We start from the raw sequence: 12,247 nt of genomic DNA on the forward strand, positions 1-12,247 counted from the left end.
CCAGAGTCCCATGGAAAAACGACAGCATGGGGAAAATTATCAACATAGTCCCAGAAGAAAGCTAGGGTTCCAATATGGGGCTTGCTTTGTATTGGATATCCTCAAGGTTCTGGTCAGGAATCCTTTCAGAAGAAGTGTCTTAAGAGAGTTAAAGTAGATAAGGCGATATGAATTGTGTTGATATTTTTGACTCTATGGAAATAATTGGCCCTACAGAGGTGAAAGCAAACATGTGAGATGAAGGACTGAAAAACAGTACAAATTGTATTATGAAACCTCATATTCTCCAATGTTTTCTATTTCAAATGAGAGTTGGCTATAGTACTCAGAGAGCTCCACTTTGAGCTGTATCTGCATGAAGCCATTGAAGCTTTACACAGAGCCACTGATCCATCTTTTAGGCAAAAGCCCTTCAAAATAATGTTATTTCACACTTTTTAGAGCATTTTATTCTCCAAAGAACATATATCCCGCAGATGTTTAAGGTGATTTAATGTTATTTTCTAAGGATTAGGACTCATACTAGACTAAAAGTAAACCATGTCTATGCCAAGTTGACTGTAAAGGAAAAAATGTACTCATCAAAGGCCATCATGCAAAGGTCAGGTTCTGGCAGCCATGACATGATAATGCACCCTAAGGCGAATAATAGCTGTGTAGTTGGGCATTTGATTGGCTGAAACCTGGTCACTCGCAACAGCTGGTGGGATTCAGCGGTGGAGGATACCAGGAATGCTGCTGAGAAGATGTGAATGTGCGGCTGAATTTGGCTTTGGTCACTGGGATGTGCTAAACTCAGTCTACACTCAACCCAGTGAGAACCTATGTGCCACTTATTGGAACACTTACTAAAAGGATGCTGTCCTAATTACAACTGGAGCTTAATGTAACCAAAGAAACGCAAATGAATGCCACAGCTGTATCTCACTGCTTTTCATAAGCCTTGCAATAAAAGCTAAACAGTTTTTAGTGGCTTTTACAATTATACTTCCCTTCAATTTTCCAAAGGTTACAGGGCCTGAACCACACAAATCCCATTAAAGTAAGTAGTTGTTGTGCAATATAAGTTCCTTTGAAAACATTCTTCCATGCCCATAAAATGATCAGCAGGCTGCTCTTTAGATCCGCTTGCCTGCCATGTTTTCAACCAAAAGGCAGATGACAGGCTTTGATGTGGTGGTTGGTTTCTGCTACTGAAGCTGACGTTTTATCTTCTTGCATCAGATTTCTTCTCAAATTGATGTGACTCAGGCATATGAAACACATTTTTTTCTTCAGATTTTATTCCTAAAATATGTTTTTGATGTACCTTTAAATTACATTTGGCTGACCGATTTTGGAATCTGAAGTCTCCCATAAGACACAGAGCGGGAGAGGGTCAGGGTCTTTGGGAGTTAACTGGAGCCTGCATGGTGAGTGCAAAGCCTTAGTGAGTAGGGATCCAGGGTACTGCCTCCTCCTCACTCCTCCCTGTCTTCTCCACCCTCCCTTGAGTGCAACTTGAGCAGCCACAAGTGAACTTCAGAGTGAATTTCAAGCTAGAGCCAAGGACAGAGCTATTGTTCTCTTTAACTTCTACTTGAAAGCATGAGGGGTCTCCTCCCTAGAACTTAAGGCTTTCTTTCCTAAAGAGGTGCTTGATAAGTATTCTAACAGCCTGTTCCACTGGAAACACCACTCCGTTTAGCAGCTCTTCCTGCTGTGTGTTCCTGTTTGTTTAAATCATTCATTTATCTTAGATCTGCTTTTCTTGTAGGGAATAAAAATGAAGGATTTGTCCCTTCATATACAGAAGAGTCAGAACCGCCCAGCTTTCTCCCATCTCTAAGTCTGATGGTGAACCTATTTGAAAAAGAAACATGGTAAAAAGATTTTTTTTCTCTACAGGTAAAATTATCCAGGGACAAAAGATAATGTTAACCTAATTATTTGCTATGCACTCTTAAAATGAATAATTGGAATTCAGAACTTCTTCAGCCCTCTAAAACTTTAGGTAAATCACCAAGGTTCTAATTTTCTGGGACTACTTCTATACCACAATACTACTGTAACTATTTCAAATTTTACTGTCATTTAATCTATCAAAAGACCTTATGTCTTTTATATAGGAATACTTGAGTGCAGGGAGGTGACAAATCATTTACATAAAAAGAAATGAACCATAGTTTTTAACAAGTATTTGACTATGTACTGAAATATGTATAGGAACTTAGATATGGAGAAGTCAAGACAGACTGGCATCATCAGCAAAGTTTTATGGAGAAAGTAGGATTAAGATGTGTCATAGGAAACAGAGATTTTGAACTGTGTTCTCAGATGAAAGAAAGGGAAGTACTAATATGAATGTGGGGAGAAGACGGAAGGTGAGGGTTTACTCCTGTGCTAAAGCAACCCTGCTCATACTTAACTGATGAAGCAAGGACTTACAGAGGCCTTTGAAAAGGGAACTCCAAGAACATCTGGATCAAAGTAGCTGTCCTAGGTGAGAATGGTTGCATTTTTTTAATGGCTCTTCTGACAGGAGTAACAACATGTGATACGCATGGACCCTCTTCCTGGGACCCTCTTTATACAGCTAGTTTGGATAAACCTGTCTTTCCCATAAAAAATTTTCCTGGGGTAGTGGTTTTTTTATTTACATCTCTGATATGTCATTGTCCCCCTCCTGCACAGGGTGTATATTATCATTGGTACTTAAAAGTAGAGTGGAATTAGAAGTCCTGGCTTCCACACTACTATATATAAAATAGATGACCAATAAAGACCTACTGTATAGCACAGGGAACTATGCTCAATATTTTGTATAAGGCAAAAGAACCTGAAAATATGTATATATAGTCTTTTATATATATATTATATATATCTGAATCACTTTGCTGTACACCTGAAACTAACACAACATTGTAAATCAACTATACTTAAATTAAAAAAAAAGAAGTCCTGGCTTCTAGCTCTGGCTCAGTCACAACTTGTGATTTGAGGCAAATCACTTCATTCTTCTAGGCCTCATTTACCTCATCTGTAAAATAAAAGGGTTGAATTAGATAATTTCTCTGGTTTCATGCGGTGCCAATATTTTATGACTCATGCATCCAAATGAAAATTAACCTGTTAATAAGATCACGTTGCTTATTTCTATTAGAAAGCGTAGCGATAACTGCATACTTGCAATTTACTCAATCATTCATAACATACATAACTGTCCATGAAATCTGGAAACACCTTGGATTTGAGACATGATTTTGATAAAAATGTATCCACATACTCTGTGGTCATTCTGCAGTTTGGTGAATCCTTCCCATTTCAGAATTCCAAAGAATTAACTATTTCCTGACATCCCATTGGCTGTCAGCATCCTCAGACAGCATCTTTCAAAATCAACCTTTCCAGTAGCCGTTTTTGCAAGTAAGATGATATTCTAGCAATGGTAAAAGTACACTACTTCCTCTACCCTCTGTTCAACCAAAGTTCAGAATCTGATAGAAGTCCTTCTCCCAGGTGTTTCAGATGCCCCACATTTGTAAACCTCCGCAATGTTCACATTTCCTCTCATGCTGCGGATGAGACTGTACTGGATCCTGCTCTGTGTTCTTGGGGGAAAACAGGGAGCTCACAGCTCGTGATCAGTGAGCAGAGACAGACGAGCCGAAGGGCTGCCGCTCACGCTGCCTCTGTTGCCTGCTCACTGTCTCTTCCCATTACACTTGTGCGCTGAAGGACATTTGCCAGATCCACACTCCTTGGACCCCTGTTATTTGTGTGTCTTTTCTCACCTTCAACATGATCTGGACTGGTGTTTTCATTTGTTAAAAACAACAAGAACATTCACTGGGAAACTTTTGCTGGAATCATTTCAGGCCATCATAGCTATTTATTCTCTGTCATAAACTGTAATTCTCCATTTCCCTTACTCCCACGTCGGGGGACTTGGTGGTTTATGGTGGACAGTCAGTGGAATTTGAGCGAACAGTGGAAGATTTCAGAGAACTACCGAGAGACTATGTAACAGGTTGTAGTACTAAGAACAAAACATAAAACATTCTTGTTCTCCATCACAGTTTGGCAGTACAGGAAGAAATGGGCTTAGCAAACAGCATAAAAGATTTAGAATTTGTGGTTATACCTGAGAAAGCATTTTCTTTGAGGAAAGAAAGCAAATCATGGGATTGGCTTAATAAGAGATTTCCTTTATATGATTAAAATAGCCTAGGGTCTGTCTAATTGGTCTCAGTCTGGGGTTGGTATGGAAGCTAAAGATTTTCTGCAGACTTCTGTTTAGCAGGCGCTTGAAACACAGGTGTGGTGCTGTTGTGCAGGCCTGAATGACCAAGAGGGACGTGAAGTGCAAGACATATAGAACCATAAAAAGATTTGGAAAGAGAGTGGGAGCAACAGGAATGCCTCCAAATAGTCAAATAGGAAGGAGAATACAAGTGCAAGGCAACAGCCGAAAGGTGTATGATCCTCGGTGTTTGAACTCTAGTGTTGACATTATTGTAAACTAATTTTGCTAATAGCTAAATAGTGGTAAAATCAGGATGTTGGTTGGAATATTCCAGGCATTGACAGATCCCAGAAATCATGATAATTAAATTGACTCCATTCTCAAGATGCCACTGATCTGAGCTTCTTATTGAGAGCGTCACAAAAGTGCCTTCAAAGCGGGGCTCCTGGTTGAGGTACCACAGTGGAAAAAACTAGAGTGGCGGTCAACTCTGAATGCAGCCGTAAAGCTGAGGGAATGGGTATCAGCAACTTCTTAGCAGGGGGAATGTGGTTGAGATTTTATGGCTTTTTTTCTTTCTTTCTTTCTATAGAAACAGTTTTCTAAAGACAGGCAAAGTTTCACATTTTCCCTGGACACAAATTGAGCAAGCACTTACTATATCTAGGTGCTTTAACTATCAGGAGGGAATGAGCAGTCTCTATGCTGAGCTCTAAGGGCATCACTGGTGACGCAGCACTCGTGAAGAAGGAGTCTCTCATCAAAAAGTCTCGGAGGCCTCAGTTAGGCACTGAGAGATATGGGCTAGGAGCTCCTAGATTTAAGCTACACTTTGAATCCCCACCACATCTGGAACATGGCTTCAATTTGTAACAATAATACTCCAGCTCAAATGTGGGTCACTCTCCTTGGGACATTAGGATCCATGCTAGTAGTTTTCTTGAGTGCTTTGTGTGTTTATAGTCAGAGAGGATCAGGAGAGTTTCCATGTTGAAAAAAACGGCTGAGAGCTACTTTCTGTTGAATGTGGATGAGTGGCCACGCTCTTCTTTCTCTCCATCCTCACTCTCCTTGTATTTTTCTTTGAGCTGAGTGGGGAAAGCGATTGGAAGTGTGAGTCCAGTTCATCAGGATGAGCATGTGACTTGGGCTGAGCAGCTCGAGCTGTAAATCTCTGAGTGCTGCACAGGCTCTGTGGTGGCTTGGGTGTCAGGATGAGGGCTTGAAGGTGGTGTTAGCACAGCTGGTATTCCGCTCAGCTTCGCGCATCCATCATTCCTGCCTGGGCTGAGGGGGAGCAGTGGGACAGCAGCATACTACTCTCTGACTGCCGTGGGCAGGCTGGCTCATCAGCTTGCTAAGGTGCCTTTGGGGGAACCCAGAAAAAACCAAGGAGGAATCTATTTTTTGACATGCAATAAACTGCATGTATTTAAAGTGTACAATTTGATATTGTTTTTCTTATTAGTAATATATATATGGCAATCCCAATATCCCAATTCACCCCACCCCAACCCCACCTACTTTCCCCACTTGGTGTCCATATGTTTGTTCTTTACATCTGTGTCTCCGTTTCTGCCTTGCAAACCGGTTGATCTGTACCATTTTTCTAGATTACTGTATGATATTTGTTTTTCTCTTTCTGACTTACTTCACTCTGTATGACAGTCTCTAGAGTGTTCATCCATGTCTCTACAAATGTCCCAATTTCATTCCTTTTTATGGCTGAGTAATATTCCATTGTATATATGTACCTCTTCTTTATCCATTCATCTGATGAGGGACATTTAAGTTGCTTCCATGACCTGGCTGTTGTAAATAGTGCTGCAGTGAACATTGGGGTGCATGTGTCTTTTTGAATTATGGTTTTCTCTGGGTATATGACCAGTAAGGAGGAATCTTGACAGGAAAAAACTTGGGGACATGATTCTCCAAAGATTCCTAAGATCTCAAAGCTCTAGAACTCATATTTGGGGTGAAACTGTTTCAGAGATCTTTCTTGAGACTGTTCTTGAGTTCTTAGAGGGTGAGTCCCAGGTCAGCGTCAGCTTGGGTTGATGGTATTGTAACACGAGCCCTGAATCTAGGCTGAGGCCCTTGAAGCCTGCCTCAGCAACAGCTTGGAGCCTTGAGCAAGTACAGTTAGGTGTTACTTGCTGTTTCCAGGAAAATGCGTGGTAAAACAGAAATTATTCTAATCAGTTTGAACATGATTTTTCTCTATAACTGCATTTGTGTTTATGTGGATATGTTAAGGCAAAGCAACCAGGGAATAGTTGGTCTCCTTGGTTATGAAACTATATGAAACAATATAATATTGTCTAAGACAAATGAGGTCCAAAGCAATCTACTCTCCTTCCACCATCTCTAGAGAGGTCCAGAGAACATGGAGAGGAGTAAACTTTTCCTTTAGCCCTCTTTGACAAAACAGGCTTCAAGGAGCATATAAAAAATATCCCTCTGACAGTTCAGGTTTGGTGCCAGATTTAGAAGCAACCACCAAACATCAGAACTGCTTCGAGTTCTTGGCATATGAACTTGATAGCACCAATGCCCATGTTTGCACACTGCAAGTGGCATTTGGCCATAGCACTTTGATAAGCATGTGAGCCAAAGAAACAATCTCACTGTAGGTACACAGTAAAGAAGTGTAAACCGGGACCTCCAACGTGACTTTAGCTCCTTATCGTCAATTTCTTCTATTCCAGATGATCAACTGAACTCAGAGGAAAAGAAGAAGAGAAAGCAGCGGAGGAACAGGACAACCTTCAATAGCAGCCAGCTGCAGGCTTTGGAGCGTGTCTTTGAGCGGACACACTACCCGGATGCTTTTGTGCGAGAAGACCTTGCCCGCCGGGTGAACCTCACCGAGGCCAGAGTGCAGGTAACCAGAGTATTCCCCTCCTTAGAGGCACATCTCTGAAGACTGCTGAAAAACACAACTTGTAGGTTTCAGTTCAGAGCTGATACTAAAAGGGATTATAATGGGCAGCATGAGAACAGAATCCGTTTCTAATTGTGTTTCTTTTGTCAGCAGAGTATTTTTTTTTAGCTGTTTATTGGAGTATGATTGCTTTACGCTGTTGTGTCAGTTTCTGCTGTACATCAAAGTGAATCAGCTGTATTTATACATATATCCCCATATCCCCTGCCTCCCATGACTCCTTCCCACCGTCCCTATCCCACCCCTCTAAGTCATCACCAGTCATCTAGTTGATCTCCCTGTGTTATGCAGCAGCTTCCCGCTAGCCATCTATTTTATATTTGGTAGTGTATATATGTCAAAAAAGCCTCTCAGTAGGGCAGAATATGCCTTGCAAGAGGTCTCACTCCTCGCATTGTTTCCCATCCTCCTAGATTCATGTTATAAACATTGTCCATCAGAGCATTTGACTCTGCGCCCGCCCCTCTCCCTGCCCCAGCTTGCAACTTGAGCTATAGGATGGCCAGAGAGATGAACTCCTGTCCCCTATCTCAGTTTTCCTTCCCAGACTTTGGGAATACCCAAATCTTCAGGAAAAGTATTATAAATACACACAATTATGGGCATGGATGGGAGTGGGAAATGAGCATATCAAAGACCTTGCGCTGGGAAACTGTGTTAAGAGCACATTCAAATAGGTGATTTTGTGTTTCTGTGAAGTAAAGAAGGGTAAGGACATGTAAGACAGGGTAAAGAGAGGATAGCAATTCTTTCTAATATGAAGCCAGACATCTAGAAATAATACAACCTGAGATTAGGAATAATAATGAAGATAATAATAATTAACACTTGTTGAGCCCTTGCATGCCAACTAGTGTTCTTAGTTACATAAACTAGCCTGTCTAATCCTCTCACCAATTCACTGAGGTGGGTAATATTATTCATCTTGTAGATGAGGAAACGGAGACTCAGAGGTTATTTTCCCCAGGTCACACAGCTAGGAAGTGGCTGACCTAGGATTTGAAGACAGAGATGCAGACATAGAGTTCATGCTTTTAAGCACGACAGTAAATTTTAAATAAATAAGAGTCTTCTGGCTAAATGCTTTTTCAAACAGTGCTTTGCTATCTCTGCTGAGAGTCAAGATATTATCATTTTCCATATTGCCAGTGGTAGACTGTTCTTTTGATAATGGGGGTTGGGCCAAATCTGTCTTGTCTTCCCAAATAAATTGTTGTTTGTATATCTGTATTCAGTCTGGGCTTGAAGGATTTCTTTTGGCAAATCATAACCCTCTTGATTGGGACTTGAGCTAGGGTATGGAGGGTAGGAACTGTATCTAGTACCCTATACTGTGAGACATGTTTGTTGGGTTGAGGGGGAGGGTCCTAGAGAGGGTCCCTTCTGCCTGAAGAGAGTGTGCAAGAGTTTTCCCCATGGGAAATGGGGACTTCACTTAGAAGTGCTCCCCAGGACAAAAAAAATGTCATTGACAAAAGGGGAAAGTTGCCTGGGCATTGTGGTACCCCCGAGGGTAGGTTAGGAGAAGGCATACGTGAGGAGGTGGCTGTTACTGCACGGCAGCCTCTCAGGGCTCAGATGAGAGTGGTCCACAGGCACAAATTCAGTTCTGCTCTCTCCATCCTGCCATCCGAAGCAGAACTCTGAGGTCTGCCTTCCCACATCCTCCTCCCCCATGCTGCTCACCACAGCTTTCCAAACACGCTTTCTGTTTCTACTCTTAAATCCCTTCCTCTCTCCTTCAAAACCCCATATTTTTTATGCTCCAGGCTTGGCCCACAGTGGCATAATAAATAATTTTAGGCCAATAACCTACAATGCCTGAAAGTACTACTTCTGCTATGGCAGTCTGAATTTTAAATAAGGAAACTTGGACAGGGCAGTGCTGGAAATTTAAAAAAAAAAAAGTGAAAGAGCAAGTTTGGATTGGGAGTTGTTTTGACCCCATCACGACAATGAGTAAATGACTTTCTTGTGTGTTGAAACTATTTTACCTTCCACCTTTCCCATCCTATTATGTTCTAATGTCTTTTAGGGTTGTGAACATTTCCTACTTGAGCAGGACGGAATCCTCCCTCCGTGACTTTATTCCTCCTCCATGAAGTCTTGCCCTTTGTCAGTCTGAACCACTCCCTCTGACTCTGGCCTTCTTTATATTTATGGCCTTTATCACAGCATGACATGTATTATATTGAGTTGTATGTGGGCCAACTTCCCCAACTAGACTGTGAAGGTCTCTTGGATGGAAGCCATATCTTATCATCTTTGCAAAATTCATTTTTTCCCCTCTCCCTTTTTTCCCCTCAAGTATTTATCGAGCATCTGTTATTCTCTTGGAACTGGTTTTGATTTGCTGGGGATAAATAATACACTGGTTCTCTCCTTAAAGATGTTACAGACTGGTGGCAGGAAAGACAGATGTGCATATCATACTGTTATCATAGAGTGCGATGATTCCTACACTAAAGGAATGTTCAAGAATTAGTGATAGACCAGAGGAGGGAATGATTAAATCTGCCTGGGGAGAAAGAGAATACATGGACATTAAGCAACAATTCTGTGCCAAGTCTCACAATAATCTGTGAGCAGGTATTATTCTCTTCATTTGATTGGGAGACAAAGGATCAGAGAAATTAAATAACTATCCAAGGACAAATCTTTAAAGTCATGGAGCCAATATTTTTATCCAACTCTGTTAGATTTTAAAGTCATGTTCTTTCCACTACAACATTTTACAAAGAAAGTGATATTAAAGTTAAATCTTAAAAAACATGTCTTTGGCACCTGGACAAAGGGGGAGAATATCGCAGAGCATTTGGTGGGAATACATGTAGGTGGGAAAATAACCAAATACATTTGGGAGTCTTAAGCTCAGGGTAGGATTTGAAATGATGAAGGGTCAGTGCATGAAGTCCAAGTGATACAGGATGTAGCTGACCTGGTGGACAATGAGCTAATTCCTGCACAGTCTTTGTTCTGTGGTAAGACATTTTGATTTTATTCTGTGGGTGACAGAGGGTCAGTGGACACTATAAAGCTAAAGCAAAGCACTAATACAATTATATTTGCATTTAAATTGATAACTCTAATAGCACTGTGAAGGACACACTGGAAACAAAAGAGCTGAAGCCAGAAGAGATTCTGCCTTTACTGATTTGCACCCTGGCCTTCCAATCACGTAGTATTTTATGTGAATATTGCCAACTAGAGCGGTGAAATCGTCCTACTCCGTGCCGTAGGAGTTTTCTCCCACACCTTGTCATGCATTTCCATAACTGCACCTAAAGTTCTTGTATTGCCATTTTTCAAATTTACATGTCTATCTTCTTTCAATAGATTGTGATCTGCTTACGAGCAGAGAATAAGTCTCAGCTCTCTGTTCCCAGTATTTAGGCCAGGGTCTAGAACACAATCTCCATAAAGGCTTGTTCAACTGAGTAAATGAATGAATAAAATTCCACGGCAGTCCACAAGAGTTGTATGATCATGAGTCAGATGTCCTTGAGCTCAAAACTCAGCCATTTATTACTTGTGAGAATGTCAACAGATTACTGATTCTTATTGAAACAGTTTCCTCAACTCTGAAATAAAATAATAACACCCAATTGTGGAATTGTCATGATAACTAGCAATAATGTAGGAAATGTGCTTCTATAAGTTCCTAGCCCTAGCAGCACTTAATAAATGGTACGTTTATTATTAGCTGTAGTCGATGATATCAGTGCTGCCCATTTCCTTGGAACTTTACAATTAAATATACTCCAGCAAACTTCCAACTTTCACTATCTGCATTTCTGTTTCCCGAGTTTCTTTCGAGAACTTCTGGAGACATGCCAGTAGTGTTGGAACATTAATAACCAATGACCGACAGGAGCCAATGTGCAAATCCGCAGCTCTCTCACCCCTCTGGGTGGGAGGTGTGTGCCCTGCGTTCCTCCTTCTGTAGAGTTCCTTACGGAGGGAGCTGGTTCAGTAGCACACAAGTTAGAGTCTGCTTTTCTTGTGTTCCTTCCTCCCTCTCCTACTGGTGTTTCTTGCACCTCCCAGATTAACTATTTGCTTCTTCAATCCTTGTCACAGGGTCTACTTTTGGGGATGATGGAGAATTTTCTTTAAATATCCAATAAGTATTCTGAAAGCAGATGAAGTTTTTGCCTTTTGAAGAATTTTGAAAAATACCTTAAAAATGTTATTGTGTCTATGGCAAAAGTCTAATGAGATTTTCCTCTTTTTGTTACAATTACAACAGGGATTTTAATCCATATTTTGCTGTCATGTGGGTTACTCATGGATCCCATCTCTGGTGGCTTGATTACTGGGAGCACCTCCTGGTCGTGTTCTAACCGCCTTTGTCCAGAATAGCTGTGGAACATGGCCCATGGGGGAGGATGATGGCGTGTTTTCTGTGGTTCTAAGAAGAATTGCATACTTAGCCTATATCTTCCTTGGGAAGGTATTCCATGGTAAAAATCAACCAGGACTTTGTTCATGGCACCTATTCCTTTGTTTTTCCTCTCCTTCCTCATGTCCTTCTCTCCTCCTGACAATCTTCCAGGTGTGGTTTCAGAACCGAAGAGCCAAATTCCGCAGGAATGAGAGAGCCATGCTGGCCAATAAAAACGCTTCCCTCCTCAAATCCTACTCAGGAGACGTGACTGCTGTCGAGCAGCCCATCGTACCTCGTCCTGCTCCAAGACCCACTGACTATCTCTCCTGGGGGACGGCCTCTCCGTACAGGTGAATGCCTGGCCCACTCTCCCTTGCTCCACTTCCACACGTTTCTCAGCGGTCGGTCCTGGTCAAAGCTGCTTGTGCAGCTGGCTGACATTTCTTACTGGGTTAACCTCTTCAGAGACATTCAACTTGCTGACATCCCCAGATTTTCACAGGAGATTACTAGTTGCCCCAGGAGCAGGGTTTGGGGCAGAAGAGAGAGGGGCAGGCCATCAGCCATCTCCTCTTGGACTCAGGAACTCTTGCAAAGTTTTCAAAGATGGGGAAGAATCTAAAAGAAAAGATCCTTAAGCTCTGCCCAGAGTCCCTCTTGCAATCATTCTGGAACAAAACTTTACTCCATT

General features: G+C 41.6%; 1 protein-coding gene across 2 annotated transcripts in view; it reads left to right on the forward strand.

Moving 5' to 3' along the window:
• The window catches only part of PRRX1 (paired related homeobox 1), a 73,326-nt gene that overhangs the window by 48,288 nt on the left and 12,791 nt on the right, over nt 1-12,247 (forward strand). For both annotated transcript variants that reach the window (XM_057727955.1, XM_057727957.1), the window contains exons 2-3: nt 6,934-7,109; nt 11,725-11,906. In XM_057727955.1, the coding sequence (XP_057583938.1) occupies nt 6,934-7,109; nt 11,725-11,906 (358 nt within the window). The remainder of the gene's footprint in view (nt 1-6,933; nt 7,110-11,724; nt 11,907-12,247) is intronic.

Source organism: Hippopotamus amphibius, chromosome 3 (assembly GCF_030028045.1).
Source record: "Hippopotamus amphibius kiboko isolate mHipAmp2 chromosome 3, mHipAmp2.hap2, whole genome shotgun sequence".
In the NCBI taxonomy this organism is placed as follows: Eukaryota; Metazoa; Chordata; class Mammalia; order Artiodactyla; family Hippopotamidae; genus Hippopotamus; species Hippopotamus amphibius.